We start from the raw sequence: 24163 nt of genomic DNA on the forward strand, positions 1-24163 counted from the left end.
CAAGCTGCTTGGCGATAGTCTTGTAGCCCATTCCAGCCTTGTGTGGGTCTACAATCTTGTCCCTGACATCCTTGGAGTGCTCTTTGGTCTTGGCCATGGTGGAGAGTTTGGAATCTGATTGATTGATTGCTTCTGTGGACAGGTGTCTTTTATACAGGTAATAAACTGAGATTAGGAGCACTCCCTTTAAGAGTGTGCTCCTAATCTCAGCTCGTTACCTGTATAAAAGACACCTGGGAGCCAGAAATCTTTCTGATTGCGAGGGGGTCAAATACTTATTTCCCTCAATAAAATGCAAATCAATTCATAACATTTTTGACATGCATTTTTCTGGATTCTTTTGTTGTTATTCTGTCTCTCACTGTTCAAATAAACCTATCATTAAAATTATAGACTGATCATTTCTTTGTCAGTGGGCAAACGTACAAAATCAGCAGGGGATCAAATACTTTTTTCCCTCACTGTACATCTCCTGTCTGAGCGGTTGAATTGCGACTCCACTTTGTCTCTATACTGACGTTTTGCCTGTTTGATTGCCTTACGGAGGGAATAACTACACTGTTTGTATTCAGCCATATGCCAAGTCATCTTGCCATGGTAAAATGCGATGGTTTGCACTTTCCGTTTTGCACGAATGCTGCCATCTATCCACGGTTTCTGGTTAGGGTAGGTATTTTTATATTTATTTTTTTACCCCGTTTTCTCCCCAATTTCGTGGTATCCAATTGATAGTTCCAGTCTTGTTTTTTCGCTGCAACTCCTGTAGGGACTCGCGAGAGGCGAAGGTCGAGAGCCATGTGTCCTCCGAAACACAACCCAGCCAAGCCGCACTGCTTCTTGACACAATGCCCACTTAACCCGGAAGCCAGCCGCACTAATGTGTCGTAGGAAACACTGTACACCTGGTGACCGTGTCAGCGTGCAATGCGCCCAGACAGCCACAGGAGTCGCTAGTGGGACAAGGACATCCCTGCCGGCCAAAACCTCCCCTAACCCGGACGATGCTGGGCCAATTGTGCGCCGCCCCATGGGTCTCCCGGTCGCGGCCGGCTGCGACAGAGCCTGGAAGGGTAGGTTGTAATATTCACAGTGGGTAGAACATCTTCTAAGCACTTCCTGATAAACTCAGTCACCGTATCAGTGTGTTCATCTATGTTGTTCTCGGAGGCTACCCGGGAACATATCCCAGTCTGTGTGATCCAAAAAATCTTGAAGTGTGGATTATGATTGGTCAGACCAGCGTTGAATAGTCCTTAGCACGGGTACTTCCTATTTGAATTTCTGCCAATAGGAAGGAAGGAGAAAAATGAAGTCGTCATCAGATATGCCGAAGGGAGGCCGGCGTGGGCCTTGTAGGCATCCCGGAAGTTGGAGTAGCAGTGGTCGAGTATTTTAGCTTAGCGAGTGCTACAATCAATGTGTTGATTGAACTTCGGTAATTTTTTTCTCAAATTTGCTTTGTAAAATCCCCAGCTCCAATAAATGCGGCCTCAGGATATGTGGTTTCCAGTTTGCATAAAGTCCAGTGAAGTTCTTTGAGGGTTGTCGTGGTATCGTCTTGAGGGAGAATATACACGGCTCTGACTATAACCTAAGAGAATTCTCTTGAGAGGTAATACGGTCTGCATTTGATTGTGATGTTTTCTAGGTTGGGTGAATAAAAGGACTTGAGTTCCTGTACGTTATCACAATCACACCATGAGTAGTTAATCATTAAACATACACCCCCGCCCTTCTTCTTCCCAAAGAGATATTTAATCCTGTCTGCGCAATGAACTGAGAACCCAACTGGCTGTCCAGACTCAGACAGTATATCCCAAGAGAGCCATGTTTCCGTGAAACAGAGTATGTTACAATCCCTGATTCTCATTTGAGTTTCGCTATCTTATGGTCTTTTACTATTTAGGCACAGTGGCGAGTGTCAGGTGTGGATGATGGAATTTGAGGTTTGGGGCTAGTGTGGATGATGGAATCTGAGGTGTGGGGCTAATGTGGATGATGCAGGGGCAGTGGAGGGTCACTCTGGACTGGCCAGGAGATTAGGTGTCAGATTTCTGGGAGGTAGTGAGGTATCCTCACTCACTCACACACAGACACACACACACACCGCACACACATACACACCGCACACATGGGCAGACACACACACACACACACACACACACACACACACACACACACACACACACACACACACACACACACACACACACACACACACACACACACACACACACACACACACACACACACACACACACACACACACACACACACAGAGACAGACAGACAGACAAAGCTCTGAGCCAGGAGAGAGGAGGTCAGCTGATCAACAACACCCGGGCCAATGTCAAGGTCCCTTTGAGTGTCCACAATAGCACAGGAGACAAAGGTGTCAAGAAGGGGGCGGAGCAGGCAACGAGAGGGATAGGAATCATTTGTGACATCATGAGGAAGGATATTGATCTAATAGGAACGTACTGAGTGTGAAAGGAAGCTTCTGAGAGGGACTGAGTCAGAGAGAGGTTGTGTGCAGGAGTAGGAATGTGTTTGCATTGATAGTAAAGCAAATTAGAGAAAAGCCCTTAGTTTGACTCTCTCTTTGCCAAGCTCAGTGATGCCTTCAGGATTTAAGGTAATCTGTTCCTCATGTAACAGTAATTTACCTGTGATTTTCACCCCATACATCGTGAGAGCGACTTTAATTCCTCACTTAATGCCTCAGCATCATATGAAATTAAATCAAATCAAAATGTATTTGTCACATACGCCGAATACAACAGGTGTACAGTGATATGTTTACTTACAATACCTTAACCAACAATGCAGTTTTAAGAAAAAAAAGTGTATTGGTTAGGATCCCGTTAAACGGCAGCCATCTCCTCCGGCACCATCAAACTCTTTTTATGTCGTTTAAGCCGTGCACTATACTTATCCGAAGCAATTGCAGTCGTGAATATATTTTATATCGGCACCACAAAAATGATGATTTTTCTCATACAGTGACTGTGCACGGATCCACAGTCACTTTCTTTATTCTATATGATGGATTTCATGGGTCCCCATTTTCATTTTAAAGAGTTTGCTTTCTTCTGCAGGCATAAAAAACTTGTCTAAGCTTTGGAAAAACAGTTGAGAAATGACAGACCAAAGACCAAGACCCGTGTAGGACACAGATTAACATAGCTATTTAATCATTCTCCTCAAACATGTTCCAAAATTGAATTAAAATGTAATTTTCCAGCTAGAAACGGAGAGGGAGAGTATCAAATCAGTGTTTTGTGAGATGATTATGGAGAATAGACCTCTCTGCAGACAACATAAAGATATCAGGTGTGTACTGAGTGTGAAGGGGAGCTTCTGAGAGGGATGGAGTCAGATGAGGCAGAGGATAGGTAGTATGGTAATACAGCTCTGTGCTTTTTGAAATATATCTATTTTTTATAAACTTTTATATGTACAGGGTGTTTCACCATTGAGACAAGGATCTTATTTGCAAGGTAGCCCTGTGAACGTGAACATACAATAAATAATATCAATACTATAAATACAACAAAATGTATCAAAACAAAACTCTCACATAATCGCCTCCCTTAAACTCGATCTAAGCTTTCCAATGGAGACCAGCGAGTCTAATTTCAAAGTAGCCTGAAGGCTATTCCATGAGCTGGGGGCATACAACTCAAAGCATTTTTCCCCAGGTCAGTGGAGACCAGCTGGACCTCCAGAAGCAGCCAGTCCAGAGAGCTGCTGTGAAAATGTCTCGATGTCCAGTTAGTACGTGAGCTGAAGTAGTGGGGGAGTCTCTGAAGAACTGCTTTATATGCAATAAGTAGCCAATACTGGGCCCTTCTGGTAGTCCGAGACTCCCAGCCAACAGAACTACACAAAATGCAGTGATGTGTACAAAATTTGTCCCAAGTGATAAAACACAGTGCTGAGTGATAGACTGAAACTAAAGGTTTTAATGCAGAGGCTGCTGTAGATTATATCACCATAATTAAGTACTGGGAAAAGCATTGCTTGAACAATCTTCATTCTACTTTCCAAAGTGAGGCAGGATTTATTTCTATAAAATAAACCTTTTTTTATTTTTTTATTAACCCACCCCTTTGTAGGACACAGTTTTTTAGTTTTTACAGCTTTTCTGCTTCATAAGCATACATTTTGCATATACATTTTAAATAAGTTGTACTTTTATATATTGCAATCAAATAATAATAACACATTACTGAACATAAACTCTTTAATCACATCCCTCAGCCACTCTCAGCCCATCCCATCTATTCATAGAATATGTCCCATGGAATCGGTACATCGGAAATCTCTTCCCATTTATTTTACATTCTTAATTCTCAACGTTTTTGTCCGTTTTTCAATGTGTGTTTTAAGAGAGCTTATTCTCAATCCAAATAGCCTTTCACTTATAATGGGGAACTTGCTCAATTTGGGCTTCATTCAATGTGCAAATATGCACTACTGTACTGAGGGGGCACTGAGGAGTACAGGTGTGTGCACTCCCTATATGCAGTTCTCCAACATTGTTGTACTTTGGAAAGGTGCAACTCATGACTTAAGGATTTTCCAATACTCCTCTTTGTATGCTTAGCTTGAAGAAGCACAACATTGTGGAATCATCCTTTTTGACAGTGGGTATGCACAGACCAACTTCTTGTTCACCCCCCACCTCCATGCAATAGGACCTGAGCAACAACAGTACAACCAAGTTCATATCCAGAAGTGTAGTGGAGCGCATATTTGGTGTATGGAAAAGTCGTTTCCAGTGTCTCAGAAACACATTAGGCTTTCAACCAAGAAAATGCTGCATTGTCATGGTTGCAACAGCAGTGCTTCACAATGACCTCAAACAGCATGGCTGCCCAGATCCTGGCATTGAAGATGAGGAGGACACAGATGTTCCTATGGTTGAGGCAGACAATGACAGAAATGGACTAGCCTGCAGAGATGCTTTTACTATGCAGCACTTCTCACAACAAAGATAGCTTCAGTGATTGAAGAAAACAATAGCCATGGATTGGTAACGAAAAAGGATTTAATTCACAAATGGAAATATTGGGACCCCAAACTGGTGCTTATTTGTGAAGAACATTGGTACTGTTACTGATTCATGTTTGTCTCCTCTTTCTTCATAGCCAACTCAACATTAATGATTTGCAGCTTCACATCATGATCTTCTTTTAAGTACGTTGGTTTGCGCTCACAAAATTCCATGGTAAGTTTCTCATGCATAGTCAGCTTCTTTGTCTTTGTCCTCCGGCCCAGGTTAGTGACACAATCTTTCTTCCTGTCTGCTGCAGATGTAGCGGGCTGACCTTCCTCCGGTCTTATACTCTCCAAGCTATGGTGATCATCTCCCTCTAGAAAATGATTACGTTGCTGCATTAGATGACAGAATTTCTTCAAGAGATGAGTTCATTACGTCATTTGTATAATGGGAGTGCAAGAGATGACTGACAACATTACATATTCCCTGCAATCCGGGGATGGCCCATGTTGAATGGATGTGTCCTATCAAATGAGGATTGGAACCATCTTCCATCTGAACTGTCCAAATGGTCATCATCGGGGATACCATCCAGGGGTTGCTGGCTATCAATGATCCCGGTCAACAAGTCCCCCAGCTTATCTGTCTCTAATCTTACTTGGGGTACGCCACCAGTCGTGAAACACTCCCTACGAGCAACAGCATTTGTCTTCTTTAAGTTGACTTACATTTTTTTCCATAGGAAAATATAGAAATTAGATTCGTAATTATGGATGAGAGTGTTTGTGTTACATTTCTGTCACAAATAAATGTAGGCCCCACTGTGTTGTTACACAAGAAAACGACCATTTCAAAGTGACTCTTTGTAAAAGTGGGACAACAGTAAATACAGTATCTTACCTGAAGTTGTAGCTTCCTTTTGTTTCCTTTTTCCTTTGAGTTGAATTCATTACAGATGGTTGTCCAGGGCGTACTTCTTATTGTTTTATGTTGATGAATCATGCTGTTTGTTCTCCATAACTGGGTGGTTTGACATAATTCACTTGAAGAGGGTTTTTTTAAAGTCCAGAAATTCTTTGAATGTTTTCTTTTACCACTGTCCATTGTTTGGTTCCGGTGATTTGCTCCAATTCCACACAATGCTTATGTATTAGTGTCCCATCCCTAGTTTTTGAAGCATCCTTTGGTCAGCACTAAATGCACATCGTTAATCTAATTTACCTTAGTCTGGGACTCCGTAATCTAGAACGAATTAATCTGAAGTTAAGCAACGTCTCAGAAAGCCATTTAAAAAAAAGAAATCTGGATTAATTTAAGTGGAAGTAACATAGGCCTGATTTAAATTAAACACTGTCCGTGAAGCCGCCCCATTGTGTCCTGTCCGTTAGATAGTTCTTGAACCAAATAGCACGATGACTGATCTAGGCCTATTTCACTTCTTTACTCCACTCTTATCCCTATAATCTGGCAACCTGAAAACCCCCAAAATGTGTATTGGAAATAGTTGGTTATGCAATACCAGTTATGCCATTTCATTTCAATACATATATTTACAGTAATACATTACATAACATGAAAAATGACCCTAAAACCCTACATCCCTGTCACCTGCCAATGAGGATAAGCCTCTTTACCCAGGTCTGTAGTGTTTATGAGAAGTACTCTCATTCAGTGATTGTGTTGTTGCTGCCTGCATCGCCTGTCCTCTGCTCAGCCTGCATGGTAGTGTGCATTAGGACTCAGTGCCAGCCACTGCTCTAAATCATCCTGGACTGGCTGGCCGGCTGGCAGAGTGCTCAGTTCGATGAGACCTGGTCAGAGCCCTTGACTTTGTGTCTTGATTAAACATCCGCTCTAATGGACCAATATAGTCCCAGGCTTGTTGCCTGGTAGTGATCAGGTCCTGCAGGGACTGTACTACTAGTAATAGCAGCAGAGGGTTAACTATTAGGCCATTTTATGAGGACCGTGTCCATTTGTCCTCAGACCAGGGGTCTTGAATGTGAAAAACGGACACTTTAGGCTTCACGGTGGTGGACGCTGCCCCAGAAAACAACTATGTCACCATTAAGAGTCCTGAGTTAGATCATCACCTCATGTACTCTGTCATGTTTGGTTCCACATCCCACAAAGCACCATTCTCTAGAAGCAGCAGGAGCCAAAGCGTTAGAGATGAAGAAGATGAAGAAATCTGTAATGTGTTGTTCACCAGTGGTCACGTCCACTCGCTCACTGTCTAATGCTTATACCAGTACATCCTGCAGCAAATCTGAACCGCTCCGCCCAACCTTCTCCCACATCCACCCCTGCTATGCTCATTCGATTTTACTCAGATCATTTTAATCATGGGACTCCTCAGAGTCGCTCACTTGTACAGTAATGTCAGGGAGAAATGGAACAGGGCAATTTTTTATCATTGTCATCGGCCCAAAAACATTTCTGTCCTTGGATTAAATGATAGGCAAAATATGTGAAGCGCGTTATCTCTCTTCTACACTAGATCAGATTACAAGTTGAACAGTCACATGTATATGGTTGCAGGTGTAATTACATGGTACAGTGAAAATCTTCAACTCCGAGCTCCAACAATGAGAGATAAAAACAATACAAGTAATAACTAAAAATAGAAATCAAATACATATTAACACTGTAACAATGGGGGGAGGGAGGGAGGCTGACTAGTGGTGGCTATTCAGCAGCCTGATGATCTAGGGGTAGAAGATCTTGGCCAGTCTTCCAGTTTTTGCTATGATGCTCCTGTAATGCCCGCGTCTTAGTGATGGAAGCGGGGAGAACAAGCCATGGCTGGGGTCCCTGATGATCTTCTTGGCCTTCCTGGGATGCCTGGTGTTGTAGGTGTCCTGGAGGGCAGGCAGTGTGCACCCACCCTCTGTAGCGCCTTGAGGTCTGCGGCGGTGGAGTTGCCCTGCCAGGCTGTGATGCAGCCCGGTAGTATGCTCTCGATGGTGCTCCTGTAGAACACTGTGAGGGTCCTCGGGGACAGGGCGGATTTCTTCAGCATCCTGAGGTTGAAGAGTCACTGTCGTGCCTTCTTCACCGTGGTGTCCGTATGGTCAGCTGCTCGGAGATACACAGAGGAACTTTAAGTTTTTGACTATGTTCACAGCAGCCCTGTTGATGAGGATGGAGGCATGCCCATGCCCGTGCCCAGATCCTTCTGAAGTCCACAATTAGCTCCTTTGTTTTTCTGACGTTGATGGAGATGTTGTCTACCTCCTCCCTGTAGGCCGTCTCGTCGTTATTGGTAATCAGGACTTTGACTGTCGTCTTGTCATCGAACGTAGGTATACAGGGTGTACAGGAGGGGACTGTCGACGCACCCTTGTTGGGCCCCCATGTTGAGAGTCCGTGTCGAGGAGGTAATGTTGCCTTCCTTCACCAATTGGGGAACGGCCTGACAGGAAGTCCAGGACCCAGTTGCATAGGGAGGAGTTCAGACTCAGGGCCGTGAGCTTTGTGGTGAGCTAAGAGGGCACTATGGTATTGAAGGCCGATCTGTAGTCGATGAACAACATCCTCACATACTGTATGCATTCCTTTTGTCCTTCTGTACATGAAAAATTTACCCATGTAGAAATATAATATAGAAATATACTTTGTCAGGAGCAGTTCTCATTTCGGGTGCCGGTACTGTTTATATTTGGGTGCAGGAGCGCCACAATACTGTTGAGCTAATATTCTATAATAGGAACAGGAGCTCAAGCAGTAGAACATTTGAGGTGTCGGTACCCAAGTCAAGCACTGGTCAGGAGACAATTTACAAAATAGCTGTTCACTCCTATAGGCTTTTCTTTCAAACTGTACGGCCTTTTTTAATGTGTGTGAAAAAAGCCTCGGAGACCATGAGAAACGAATGTAAATGCTTACATTCCATGCCAAGGTCTCTGGTATTTATAAAATAAATTAATGTACTGTGTGTCCTTTATAGCTCAAGAGAGAATGAATGTATTCAATAATCAACAGGGTTTTCAATAGTGTCTGTCTGGTATGCTTGAGATAGACACTTGGTGAAATAAAATTGTTTACATCGCTCCACAATATGCCCAACACCAGTACACCTACTAACAAAATATCACTGCCTTAGAGTACTCTCAATCTGGGTAATTCCACAAGAGATAATGGACCAAGATCCGCATGTCTCACTGCCTGTCCTATTGTAAATGCTTGCTCTGCATGGGGTGAATGGGAACGATGATTCATGAGTAAACAGAGCTAGCTGACCCAGCAGGCTTCTCCTCGTATCCAGGAGGCTGGAGCCCAGTATGATCCGACAGGGAGCCAAGCCTCCACTGTCTACCCATCACCAGTCACAGGTACTCTGCCAGCTTGCAGGACCATGCCAGGATGCCATCCCATGTGCCAGCTGCTGAGGGACCTGCATGACTGCGCTCGCTGCTGGTCAAATGTCAGCCCACAGCTGCCGGGAAACAGAGAGGGAAGTGCTGTCTGTGTCTGTACTGTAACTCAAACAGCACCAGCCACTAATGTGTTCTTTTAACCGTCAGTGTAGAATAACAACCATCTGGCTGCTGTACGCTAACACAACTGGAGTAGAGCAGGGGATGAGGTAAGATTAGAGTCATAAGGAACAAATGAATCATGTGTAGATGGTATAACACATGTAACGAATGGAGATGTTCAGGCACAAATAACTGAGCTTCCGGAAATCCTGCCTATTTTTCCAATTGATGAATTGATCAGACGAGAGTGACGTGTTGTCCGTCTGTCTAACACCTGAATCACTGTTGTGAATTACAGATTTTTCTGCCTTTTCTGTCCAGCACCTGAAGAAGTGAAATTATCTTTCATCAAATGTTTAAATGATACACAAGAAAGAAGTCCCTTAGCACATTAGAGAAAAGATGTAGCCAGTGAACTAAGTCTCACTGCAATTCCTCATAGATATTTGGAATGTTCACTTGTGTGCAGTCATCTCTCTTGTTTGTTTAGTGAGTGTAAAAAGAAACCTAGCAACCATTTCAACTGGGCTCTCTCGTTTTCCCTGTAGATATTGGCTTTGTTCCATGTATTGTTCCCACGTCCCAGAGTCAGGCTGTGGGTGTGTGTGTGTGTGTGTGTGTGTGTGTGTGTGTGTGTGTGTGTGTGTGCGCATGTGTGCGTGCGTGCCTGCGTAGTCATCTGTTGATTGAACATGCAGATCTCCTTTGCGGATGTGTGTTTTTAATCAGTGCACTTCTAAGTACAGGGACCCTGATTTTTCCAATCAGGCAGAAGAAGCATTGTAGTTGGGAATTCAGCTAGGAACAAACTGCAGTAAACAGAAGAAACAGCCATGTGAAATGTAAATGAAATCATTACTGAAGGTGACAGGGTTGTTGTAACATGAACACATAACATACACATACTGCTGCTTATTCAAATTTTACATAGCCAAGCATTCTAATCAGCTGTCAGAAACATGCTTCAAACACAGTAAACTGCTTCAAGCACAAGATGAGGCTTTCACATTTCCATATGCTGTCAACATACAGCAACAGTAATCCTCAACTGAAGTGGAACTCTGTTTGCATTAAACTGCACCTCAGTGTCCAAACGGCAAGTTATTTATCAGTCCTTATAGCCTGATGTACCTTGATAGGAAAACTTCAGACTGTATTTCACTCAATCCAAGTCACAGCTGTTTTTCAAGGGCACTGAGAACAGTCAAACAGTCACAGATAAGGAGAGTCAAGAGGTTGGATGTGTTGAGTACATTTCATGTGTCTTTCTTGCAAAGGTCTGCTAGCTAAGCAGAGGTACTCTAGGTTACTCAGCCAGCGCTCCTAGAGACTGGAGCCAGCCTGAAGTTAGGTTACTCAGCCAGCGCTCCTAGAGACTGGAGCCAGCCTGAAGTTAGGTTACTCAGCCAGCGCTCCTAGAGACTGGAGCCAGCCTGAGGTTAGGTTACTCAGCCAGCGCTCCTAGAGACTGGAGCCAGCCTGAGGTTATGTTACTCAGCCACACTGCTAGAGACTGGAGCCAGCCTGAAGTTAGGTTACTCAGCCACACTGCTAGAGACTGGAGCCAGCCTGAGGTTAGGTTACTCAGCCAGCGCTTCTAGAGACTGGAGCCAGCCTGAGGTTAGGTTACTCAGCCAGCGCTCCTAGAGACTGGAGCCAGCCTGAGGTTAGGTTACTCAGCCAGTGCTCCTAGAGACTGGAGCCAGCCTGAGGCTAGGTTAATCAGCCAGCGCTCCTAGAGACTGGGGCCAGCCTGAAGTTAGGTTACTCAGCCATACTGCTAGAGACTGGAGCCAGCCTGAGGTTAGGTTACTCAGCCACACTGCTAGAGACTGGGGCCAGCCTGAGGTTAGGTTACTCAGCCAGCGCTCCTAGAGACTGGAGCCAGCCTGAGGTTAGGTTAATCAGCCAATGTTGCTCGAGACTGGGGCCAGCCTGAGGTTAGGTTAATCAGCCACACTGCTAGAGCCTGGAGCCAGCCTGAGGTTAGGTTACTCAGCCACACTGCTAGAGACTGGAGCCAGCCTGAGGTTAGGTTACTCAGCCACACTGCTAGAGACTGGGGCCAGCCTGAGGTTAGTTTACTCAGCCACACTGCTAGAGACTGGTGCCAGCCTAAGGTTAGGTTACTCAGCCACACTGCTAGAGACTGGAGCCAGCCTGAGGCTAGGTTACTCAGCCAATGTTGCTAGAGACTGGAGCCAGCCTGAGGTTAGGTTACTCAGCCACACTGCTAGAGACTGGAGCCAGCCTGAGGTTCGGTTACTCAGCCAGTGCTCCTAGAGACTGGAGCCAGCCTGAGGTTAGGTTACTCAGCCACACTGCTAGAGACTGGGGCCAGCCTGAGGTTAGGTTACTCAGCCACACTGCTAGAGACTGGAGCCAGCCTGAGGTTAGGTTACTCAGCCAGCGCTCCTAGAGACTGGAGCCAGCCTGAGGTTAGGTTACTCAGCCACACTGCTAGAGACTGGAGCCAGCCTGAGGTTAGGTTACTCAGCCAGCGCTCCTAGAGACTGGAGCCAGCCTGAGGTTAGGTTAATCAGCAAATGTTGCTAGAGACTGGAGCCAGCCTGAGGTTAGGTTACTCAGCCACACTGCTAGAGACTGGGGCCAGCCTGAGGTTAGGTTACTCAGCCACACTGCTAGAGACTGGAGCCAGCCTGAGGTTAGGTTACTCAGCCAGCGCTCCTAGAGACTGGAGCCAGCCTGAGGTTAGGTTACTCAGCCACACTGCTAGAGACTGGAGCCAGCCTGAGGTTAGGTTACTCAGCCAGCGCTCCTAGAGACTGGAGCCAGCCTGAGGTTAGGTTAATCAGCCAATGTTGCTAGAGACTGGAGCCAGCCTGAGGTTAGGTTACTCAGCCACACTGCTAGAGACTGGAGCCAGCCTGAGGTTAGGTTACTCAGCCACACTGCTAGAGACTTGGGCCAGCCTGAGGTTAGGTTACTCGAGCCGTCCATGGGCATTAGTGTGAGATGCATCACAGCAGGTGACCTGGCTGGCAAGGGAGAAAGATGCACATGGGCCTGTCTGCCCTTCTCTTCCCCACCATCTGACCTGTCTGCCTTTCTCTTCCTCAGCCTCTGGCCTGTCTGCCCTTCTCTTCCCCACCATCTGGCCTGTCTGCCTTTCTCTTCCTCAGCCTCTGACCTGGCCTGTCTGCCCTTCTCTTCCCCAGCCTCTGACTTGGCCTGGCTGCCCTTCCCTTCCCCAGCCTCTGGTCTGGCCTGTCTGCCCTTTCCCAGCCTCTGGCCTGGCCTCCCTTCTCTTCCCCAGCCTCTGGCCTGGCCTGTCTGCCCTTCTCGCCCCAGCCTCTGGCCTGGCCTGTCTGCCCTTCTCTTTCCTTGCCTCTTGCCTGGCCTCATACACTCTAAAAACAATTCTCTGGGTTGGGTGATGGTTCTATGTTGAACCATAATGGTTCAAATAACCCTTTGAGTTCTTCATTGGTTCTTCACAGTTCACAAAATGCATTTTTGCTCTTTTAGTGATAATTAAAATGTAGGGGAGGTGGCTCATTATAATATTTTGGGACATGGCTTGCTCACAGATCTTTTTGTGCAATCGTGAGTGAGCGTGTCATTCCAGTTTATCTCATGTGTTATTACTGCATGTTATATATGAATATGGCTAGTGATAGTGTCTTGTGAAAGACTCATGTATGGCTTGTGTAATTTGAGAACAGTTGACTAAATCAGTTGGTGGTTCTCAATTTTCTCCTCAGGGGGCCCCCAGTTGTTCCAGAGGTAGCTCACTTGATTCAACTTGTCAATTAACACAATAATAACACCTATGGAATTTAAACAATATAATATGGCTGACCAGAATTAAAAATCCTGTATGGTTTTACAAACTGATCTACAAAGAACCTTTGAGATTGGTTCTGTAAAGAATCTTTCTCAATCTCTATAAAGGTTCTATATAGAACCATAAAGGGTTGTAACCATAGCGGTACCCTGTTTTCATGATATACAGTATATATACAGTACCGGTCAAAAGTTTGGACACACCTACTAATTCAAAAGTTTTTCTTTATTTTTTCTTTTTTTCTACATTGTAGAATAATAGTGAAGACATCAAAACTATGAAATAACACATATGGAATCATGTAGTAACCAAAAAAGTGTTAAACAAATCAAAATGTATTTTATATTTGAGATTCTTCAAAGTAGCCTCCCTTTGCCTTGATGACAGCTTTGAACACTCTTGGCAATTTCTCCACCAGCTTCAAGAGGAATGCTTTTCCAACAGTCTTGAAGGAGTTCCCACATATGCTGAGCACTTGTTGGCTGCTTTTCCTTCACTCTGCGGTCCAACTCATCCCAAACCATCTCAATTAGGTTGAGATCGGGTGATTGTGGAGGCCTGGTCATCTGATGCAGCTCTCCATCACACTCCTTCTTGATCAAATAGCCCTTACACAGCCTGGAGGTGTGTTGGGTCATTGTCCTGTTGAAAAACAAATGATATTCCCACTAAGTGCAAACCAGATGGGATGGCGTCGCTGCAGAATGCTATGGTAGCCATGCTGGTCAAGTGTGCCTTGAATTCTAAATAAATCTCAGATAGTGCCACCAGCAAAGCACCCCAACACCATCACACCTCCTCCTCTGTGCTTCATGGTGGGAACCACATATGTGGAGATCATCTGTTCACCTACTCTGCGCCTCACAAAGACACAGCGGTTGGAACCAAAAATGTCAAATTTGAACTCATCAGACCAAAACACGAATTTCCACCGGTCTAATGTCCATTGCTCGTATTTCCTGGCCCAAGCAAGTCTCTTCTTATTATTGGTGTCCTTTAGTAGTGGTTTCTTTGCAGCAATTCAACCATTAAATCCTAGACCCACTCCAATTTGCATACAGCCCCAACAGATCCACAGATGATTCAATCTCTTTTGTACTCCACACTGCCCTTTCACACCTGGACAAAATAAATACCTATGTGAGAATGCTATTCATTGACTACAGCTCAGCATTCAACACCATAGTACCCTCAAAGCTCATCACTAAGCTAAGGACCCTGGGACTAAACACCTCCCTCTGCAACTGGATCCTGGACTTCCTGACGGGCCACCCCCAGGTGGTAAGGGTAGGTAACAACACAACCGCCACGCTGATCTTCAACACAGGGGCCCCTCAGGGGTGTGTGCTCAGTCCCCTCCTGTACTCCCTGTTAACTCATGACTGCACGGCCAGGCACGGCTCCAACACCATCATTAAGTTTGCAGATGACACAACAGTAGTAGGCCTGATCACCGACAACAATGAGGCTGCTTATAGGGAGGAGGTCAGAGACCTGGCCGTGTGGTGCAAGGACAACAACCTCACCCTCAACGTGATCAAGACAAAAGAGATGATTGTGGACTACAGGAAAAGGAGGATCGAGCACGCCCCCATTCTCATCGACGGGGCTGGAGTGGAGCAGGTTGTGAGCTTCAAGTTCCTTGGCGTCCACATCACCAACAAACAAAACATGGTCCAAGCACACCAAGACAGTCGTGAAGAGGGCACGACAAAACCTTTTCCCCCTCAGGAAATGAAAAAGATTTTGCATGGGTCCTCAGATCCTTAAAAGGTTCTACAGCCGCACCATCGAGAGCAGCCTGACGGGTTGCATCACTGCCAGGTATGGCAACTGCTCGGCCTCCGACCGCAAGGCACTACAGAGGGTAGTGCGTATGGCCCAGTACATCACTGGGGCCAAGCTTCCTGCCATCCAGGACCTCTATACCTGTCAGGTGCGTCGTACAAAGTGGACCAAAATGCAGCGGGTATATGAATACTCATCTTCTTTTATTGGAAGGAAACCAAAACAAAACACTTATACAAAAACAACGATGAAACAGTCCTGTAAGGTCCTATAGACTATACAAAGAACAACTACTCACAAAACCCATGGAAAAAACACCCCTACTAAATAGGACCTTCAATTAGAGGCAACAAGGAACAGCTGCCTCCAATTGAAGGTCAACCCAATTAACTAAACATAGAAATATAAGAACAAGAACGAACATAGAAATATATTAACATAGAACATAACCCCCAAAAAACCGAAACACACAAAACAAACACACCCCTGCCACGTCCTGACCAACTTCAATAACAAAATGACCCCTTTTCTGGTCAGGACATGACAGTACCCCCCCCCCCCCAAAGGTGCAGACACCGAATGCACCTTAACCATATGACATAAACAAAAACCCCACAAAAAAACTCCCAAAACTACAGGGAGGGAAGGGAGGGTTGCCACCGTCACTGACGGTTCCTGTGCAAACACCCCCCCTTCCCCAATACTCCCCCCTACGGAGGTGGCTCTGGTTCTGGCCCTAGTCCCCAACCTAACCTGTTCACCCCCGCTGAAGACTCAGGGGTAAGGCGCGTCGCTGGAGACCTCGGGCTGAGGCGCGTCGCTGGAGACCTCGGGCTGAGGCGCGTCTCTGGAGACCTCGGGCTGAGGCGCGTCTCTGGAGACCTCGGGCTGAGGCGCGTCTCTGGAGACCTCGGGCTGAGGGGCGTCTCTGGAGACCTCGGGCTGAGGGGCGACTCTGGCTGCGCCGGACTGTAGGGCGACTCTGGCTGCGCCGGACTGTAGGGCGACTCTGGCTGCGCCGGTTCCGGACTGTAGGGCGACTCTGGCTGCGCCGGACTGTAGGGCGACTCTGGCTGCGCCGGACTGTAGGGCGACTCTGGCTGCGCCGGACTGTAGGGCGACTCTGGCTGCGCCGGTTCCGGACTGTAGAGCGACTCTGGCTGCGTCGGTTCCGGACTGTAGGCCGTCTCTGTCGGTTCCGTACTGTAGGACGTCGCCGGAAGCACTGGATGGGGAACTGTCGCCGGAAGCTCTGGACGGGGAACTGTCGCCGGAAGCTCTGGACTGGACAGGCGCACTAAAGGCCTGGTGCATGGGGCTGGCTTTGGAGGTGCCAGACTAGGGACACGCACCACAAGGCTAGTGCGAGGAGCAAGAACAGGACGTACTGGACTGGGCTGACGCACTACAGGCCTGGTGCATGGGGCTGGCTTTGGAGGTACCAGACTAGGGACACGCACCACAAGGCTAGTGCGAGGAGCAGGAACAGGACGTACTGGACTGGGCTGATGCACTACAGGCCTGGTGCATGGGGCTGGCTTTGGAGGTGCCAGACTAGGGACACGCACCACAGGGCTAGTGCGAGGAGCAGGAACAGGACGTACTGGACTGGGCTGACACAATGGAGGCCTGGTGCGTGGGACTGGCTTTGGAGGAGCCAGACTAGTAACACAGACCACAGGGCTAGTGCGAGGAGCAGAAACAGGACGTACTGGACTGGGCTGACGCACTGGAGGTCTAGAGCGCACAACCCGTTCTGGCTGGATTGTTACCATAGCTCGGCACGGGCGGAGTGCTGGCACAGGGCGAACTGGGCTGTGCTGAGGCATGATGGCTGCCGTGCGTATTTCCGCATAGCTCGGTGCCTTCATGATCCGTTGCTCTCCATAATAAGTACAGGTAGTTGGCTCAGGTCTACGACCTGACTTAGCCATACTACCCGTTTGGGGGCTGCCTCTCGGGCTTCCTTGCCAGCCGTGTTCCCACATCACACTCCCGGTCCTCTCCAGCCTTCCTCCATGGTCCTTCTCCAGCTAGTATCTCCTCCCAGGTCCATGACTCCCTATAGCTCCTTTGCTGCTCCTTTCTCCGCTGCTTGGTCCTCGTTTGGTGGGTAGTTCTGTCAGGTGCGTCGTAAAAAGTGGACCAAAACAAAGCGGGTATATGAATACTCATCTTCTTTTATTAGAAGGAAACCAAAACAAAACACTTATACAAAAACAACGACGAAAAACAGTCCCGTAAGGTCCTCTAGACTATACAAAGAACAACTACCCACAAAACCCATGGAAAAACACCCCTACTAAATAGGACCTTCAATTAGAGGCAACGAGGAACAGCTGCCTCCAATTGAAGGTCAGCCCAATTAACTAAACATCGAATTATAAGAACTAGAACGAACATAGAAATATATTAACATAGAACATAACCCAAAAAACCCCGAAACACACAAAACAAACACACCCCTGCCACGTCCTGACCAACTACAATAACAAAATGACCCCTTTTCTGGTCAGGACGTGACAATACCAGGTGGTGTCAGAGGAAGGCCCTAGTCATAGACTGTTCTCTCTGCTACCGCACGGCAAGTGGTACCGGAGCTCCAAGTCTAGGTTCTAGAAACTTCTAAACAGCTTATACCCCCAAGCCATAAGACTCCTGAACATCTAATCAAATGGCTATCAAATGGCTAGACTATTTGCATTTCCCCCCCTCCCCCCTATTTTACGCTGCTGCTAATCTTTGTTTTTATCTATGCATAGTCACTTTAATAACTCTACCTACATGTAAATGTTACCTCAATTACCTTGACTAACCGGTGCCCCCGCACATTGACTCTGTACCGGTGCCCCCTGTATATAGCCTCTGTATTGTTATTTTACAGCTGCTCTTTAATTATTTGTTACTTTTATTTGTTACTTTTTTTAGGTATTTTTCTTAAAACTGCATTGATGGTTAAGGGCTTGTAAGTAACCATTTCACTGTAAGGTCTACATCTGTTGTATTCGGCACATGTGACAAATAACATTTGATTTGATTTGAAGGCCTGATTCACGCAGTCTCCTCTGAACAGTTGATGTTGAGATGTGTCTGTTACTTGAACTCTGTGAAGCATTTATTTGGGCTGCAATCTGAGGTGCAATTAACTCGAATGAACTTATGCTCTGTAGCAGAGTTAACTGTGGGTCTTCCTTTCCTGTGGCGGTCCTCATGAAAGCCAGTTTCATCATAGTGCTTGATGGTTTTTGCGACTGCATTTGAAGAAACGTTCAAAGTTCTTGACATTTTCCGTATTGACTGACCTTCATGTCTTAAAGTAATGATGGACTGTCGTTCCTCTTTGCTTATTTGAGCTGCTGTTCTTTCCATAGTATGGACTTGGTCTTTTACCAAATAGGGCTATCTTCTGTATACCACCCCTACCTTGTCACAGCACAAATGATTGGCTCAAACGCATTAAGAAGGAATTAAATTCCACAAATTAACTTTTAAGAAGGCACACCTGTTAATTGAAATGCATTGAGCTGGTTGAGATAATGTGTGCAAAGCTGTTATCAAGGCAAAGGGTGGCTACTTTGAAGAATCTCAAATAAAACATATATTTTGATTTGTTTAACACTTTTTTGATTACTACATGATTCCATATGTGTTATTTCATAGTTTTGACGTCTTCACTATTATTATACAATGTAGAAAATAGTAAAAAGAAATTAAAACCCTTGAATGAGTAGCTGTGTCCAAACTTTTGACTGGTACTGTATAAACATTGCATTCGGAAGGTATTCATACTCCTTGACTTTTTCCACATTTGTTACGTTACAGCCTTCTTCATCAAGGATCTCTCTGTACTTTTCTTTGTTTATCTTTCCCTCAATCCTGACTAGTCTCCCAGGCCCTGCCGCTGAAAAACAACCCCACAGCATGATGCTGCCACTACCATGCTTCACCGTTGGGATAGTCCCAGGTTTCCTCCAGTCGAGACAATTGGCATTCAGGCCAAAGAGTTCAATTCTGGTTTCATCAGACCAGAAAATCTTGTTTCTCATGGTCTGAGAGTCCTTTTGGTGTCTTTTGGCAAACTCCAAGAGGGCTGTCATGTGCCTTTTACTGAGGAGTGGCTTCCGTCTGGTCACTCTACCATAAAGGCCTGATTGGTGGAGTGCTGCAGAGATGGTTGTCCTTCTGGAGGGTTATCCCATCTCCACAGAGGATCTCTGGAGCTCTGTCAGAGTGCCCATCGGGTTCTTGGTCATCTCCCTGACCAAGACCCTTCTCTCCCAATTGCTCAGTTTTGCCAGGCTGCCTGCTCTAGGAAGAGTCTTGGTGGTTCCAATCTTCTACAATTTAAGAATGATGGAGCCCACTGTGTTCTTGGGGACCTTCAATGCTGCAGAAATGTTTTGGTACCCTTCCCCAGATCTGTGCCTTGACACAATCCTGTCTTGGCGCTCTACGGACAATTGCTTCGACCTCATGGCTTGGTTTTTGCTCTGATGCACTGTCAACTGTGGGACCTTATATAGACAGGTGTGTGCCTTTCCAAATCATGTCCAATCAATTGAATTTACCACAGGAGAAGTCCAATCAAGTTGTAGAAACATCTCAACGATGATCAATGGAAACAGGATGCACCTGAGCTCAATTTTGAGTCTCATAGCAAAGGGTCTGAATACTTATGTAAATAAGGTGGTTTTTTATTTTTATTTTTTTTTACATTTGCAATAATGTATCAAAAACAGTTTTTGCTTTGTCATTATGGGCTATTGTGTGTAGAATGATGAGGGAAAACATGTATTTAATACATTTTAGAAGAAGGCTGTTACATAACAAAATGTGGAAAATGTCAAGGGGTCTGAATACTTTCCGAATGCACTGTATATAACTTTATTTAATGGTTCTTTATCATATGCACTGTATTTAACCTTATTTAATGGTTCTTTATTGAACCTTTGGAAAGGGTTCTATATAGCACCAAAAAGGGTTCCGCTATGTTTACAAGCCAAAGAACCCCCATCTGGTACTATTTAGAACCATTATTTGTTGTGTGTACTGGACCTAGGCTAGGCGTGGGTTTGAAGTTTGACAGCCACTCTAACTGCACAACAATTGATGTCAGAAATGTGTGTCCAGAGGGTAGTACTGTGTAATTAGCAGAGGCTGAACTGGCCAGTGCTTGCCATAATTGGAATGAACGTACATGGACGGTAGTACCTTCAGGCTCAAGCACCATCAAAGCTTGATATCTGGCAGGCTGTTAGTCCCTGTCTGGACTGCAGCATCAGAGTTTGTGGAAAGCAGGCACGCTTCAGAGAAGATGGTCAAGATGTCAAATGTAATTTTAGCTTGGCCGGCTCCCTGGTTTTCATGAACGTCAATAGCTGACAATTTTCAGAGGTTATGCATCATTCAAATGCTGCTGGACTCAACTAATTGGTCTCCTCTGATTTGAAAACATTTCAGTCTAGCAGTTGTTGAAGTTTTTTTTCCATAAGAACTTTTCATTCTCAGAAAATAAGTCATATGAGTCAGAAGCTTTTGTTGTCCTGGGCTTATTTCTCTCTCTACTTGTGCTTTTCTGAAAGAAAGTAACAATATCTCATAAAAGAGCACTTGAGAACAGTGAGTTTAACACCACAAGGGAACGTTTACTGCCCAGAGAACCTGCTTATAGGAGGTAGTTTTATCACATCTCTGTCAATCAACTCCTCACTGCATTTCTAAGGAACCCCTTTTCTTTTCTCATAAGGAACACTTTTGGTTGAGAATATGCAAATCCAAGGCCGAGTGGAAGACCCAGGCAGAACCATCTCTCTCTCCCTCCGAGACAACTACAACCACTGGGTAATACTGGACCCGGTCAGACAGAGGCTGTACCTCAACAGCACCGGCAGGGCCCTCGACCGAGATGTAAGTCCTCTGACACTCACTATGACTATCCATATGTTTGTCTGTGGAGAATAGGACTCAAAAGGGTTTGTGGTTTGGCTTCCTCTAACGAAAAAACTGTTCACTGCAGGTTAGCTATACATGTACATTCCCTTAAAATACATCCTGAGGTAAAGTAAGCTCCACAGGATAATGTAGCTTCTTTCAATTCAGTGTTTTTTTTGTTGCATTCTCCTATTGGACATGTATATATTCATAGTGCACATGTCCACTTTGTACACAGTAGAGTGGACAAAAGCTTCTGCTAGATGGTATATGTTATGTCGCGGTGTTAGAGTAGTTTATGATAATCGCAGAGATTAAAAGGTAGAATCTGAGGCATACCTTCCGCTACATGTTGTACACATCCATCTCAGTCCTGTACTTCAATGTGAACCTGTTTAAAAGGAGACACATGGCCATAGAATTAGGAAAAAGAACTCTGTCCCCTCCTGTCCTCGGTTTGTACTGAAATGATACCTGAAAAGGACTCTGTCCCCTCCTGTCCTCGGTTTGTACTGAAATGATACCTGAAAAGATGAGTACTGAAATGATACCTGAAAAGGACTCTGTCCCCTCCTGTCCTCGGTTTGTACTGAAATGATACCTGAAAAGGACTCTGTCCCCTCCTGTCCTCGGTTTGTACTGAAATGATACCTGAAAAGATGAGTACTGAAATGATACCTGAAAAGGACTCTGTCCCCTCCTGTCCTCGGTTTGTACTGAAATGATACCTGAAAAGGACTCTGTCCCTTCCTGTCCTCGGTTTGTACTGAAATGATACCTGAAAAGATGAGTACTGAAATGATACCTGAAAAGGACTCTGTCCCCTCCTGTCCTCGGTTTGTACTGAAATGATACCTGAAAAGATATCTCCCTAGGCAGACGTTTGCCTCCCACATTAGCGTTGTTTCCTTAGGTCTGGGATTTCCGAGACTAATACTTCCTCCTTCCTTTTAGCCCCCGTCCTACATCCATTCCATTGTTGTCCAGGTCCAGTGCACCAATGAGCTGGTCGGGACCGTCATTTTACACGAGGTGCGCATTGTGGTGAGGGATCGCAATGACAACGCACCCCGATTCCAGCAGCCTCGCTACTATGTCGCCATAAATGAGGTGAGGCCCCCAGGACAGCCTAGTTAAATCTTTTATTACAATCCAAGACGATGTGTGAGCAGTATCTCATTACTTAGCATTAAATATTTCAGTCCATTCAACCTGAATAGGACCATACGATTTGAAAAAAATGCTGTAAAAATGTGAAATATTAGCCGTTGCTCAGTGACCGTGGACTGGTAGGTATGGGTAATAACTTCAAATCGAATTAAATGTATTCAGATGGAGCTTTTTGACTGTTAGAAAAGGGACTGAGTCTGGTCATTAAAAGGACTGTAATGGTAATACATGACTGGGTAATATAATGACATACAGGGTGTATCATGCGTGGACCATGGCCCATTATGGAGATGTCCTGATTCTCTGTGTGGTTTAACAGTGGTGGCCCATATCCCATTCTGGATACTTCCTGATTTTTGATTAGTGCTTTTTGAGGTCGGTTCGGTTTCGGTTCGATTATTCAAAAATAATCACGGTTTTCGATTTAGGTTTCACATTTTTTTGAGGGACATTAAATGACCTATGCATTATGGGGGTTGAATGCTGTAACACTGAATAAAACAATTACTAAAAGTCCCATGATGGTCCATTATTAGTGACTGTCCATTGCTGCTCATCACTTATTAACAATCATTTATTCACATTACTTTACTTAAAATAAAGTAATGTGTTTTATTTGATTACTTTATTATTTAATTCCAAGTCATCATCTCTTCTCATCTCTATAGATCTGCCTATGCTGTCTGACAAAATCACTATTTTAGTAGTTCTTCAAAGTAAATAAGGCATACTTGTATGACTGCTGAATACCAACTATTAATCACTTAGATAATGTGTTTTCAGGCTCGAGAAGCAACGGCTTTCTAACCCTCTCGATCACTGTGTTCTCTCTTCTCTCCGTCTCCGTGTCTGCTCCACACTGTTCATATTAAAGCTCAGAGCTCCACCCAGACCGGACAAGTTTAAGTGGATGCGCATTGGATTATGGCCATTGTAGTTAATTGGCACGTTTTCTGTGCTAAACTATGTAGAATATTGGCCAGTTGGAAATTTCAACTCCCTACTACATTGCACAGTTCAATCTTGATCTGATTTATCTCTACAGAAACTGCACATCGAGCTCACAGACAAATTCATAAACAGAATGGAATTCAAATAATTGAACCAATGTCAAGTTGTTTAAAAAATGAATAATGACCAACATTTTGATTAATCGCTCAGCACTAGGTCTAATAGTGGGACCTCCATGGGTCTCTATCTGGTTTAACAGTGGGACCTCCACGGGTCTCTATCTGGTTTAACAGTGGGACCTCCACGGGTCTCTATCTGGTTTAACAGTGGGACCTCCACGGGTCTCTATCTGGTTTAACAGTGGGACCTCCACGGGTCTCTATCTGGTTTAACAGTGGGACCTCCACGGGTCTCTATCTGGTTTAACAGTGGGACCTCCACAGGTCTCTATCTGGTTTAACAGTGGGACCTCCACAGGTCTCTATCTGGTTTAACAGTGGGACCTCCACGGGTCTCTATCTGGTTTAACAGTGGGACCTCCACAGGTCTCTATCTGGTTTAACAGTGAGACCTCCACGGGTCTCTATCTGGTTTAACAGTGGGACCTCCACAGGTCTCTATCTGGTTTAACAGTGGGACCTCCACAGGTCTCTATCTGGTTTAACAGTGGGACCTCCACAGGTCTTTATCTGGTTTAACAGTGGGACCTCCACAGGTCTCTATCTGGTTTAACCCTTTACACTTGTACTGGTATATGGGTTGAAAATGGCAGATTTAGACACTGATAAACACCTAAATTGGAACATAGTGGCTGTACGGTAACATGCTATACTTAAGCAATAAGACACATGGGGGTGTGGTATATGGCCAATATACCACAGCTAAGGGCTGTTCTTATGCACAATGCAACGAGGAGTGCCTGGATACAGCCCTTAGCCGTGGTATATTGGCCATATGCCACCAACCTCTGAGGTGCCTTATTACTATTATAAACTGGTTACCAATGTAATTAGAGCAGTAAAAATAAAT

The 24163-nt window shown here is 45.2% G+C and overlaps 1 protein-coding gene across 4 annotated transcripts in view; it reads left to right on the forward strand.

The window, feature by feature from the left end:
• Nucleotides 1-24163, forward strand: part of LOC115156999 (protocadherin-15) — a 329145-nt gene that overhangs the window by 111482 nt on the left and 193500 nt on the right. For all 4 annotated transcript variants that reach the window (XR_003868374.1, XM_029704842.1, XM_029704851.1 and 1 more), the window contains exons 5-6: nucleotides 20829-20989; nucleotides 21968-22123. Coding sequence is in view for 3 of the 4 variants with exons in the window: in XM_029704842.1 (XP_029560702.1) it covers nucleotides 20829-20989; nucleotides 21968-22123 (317 nt within the window). In the remaining variant the exon portion in view is untranslated. The remainder of the gene's footprint in view (nucleotides 1-20828; nucleotides 20990-21967; nucleotides 22124-24163) is intronic.

Source organism: Salmo trutta, chromosome 2 (assembly GCF_901001165.1).
Source record: "Salmo trutta chromosome 2, fSalTru1.1, whole genome shotgun sequence".
Lineage (NCBI taxonomy): Eukaryota > Metazoa > Chordata > Actinopteri > Salmoniformes > Salmonidae > Salmo > Salmo trutta.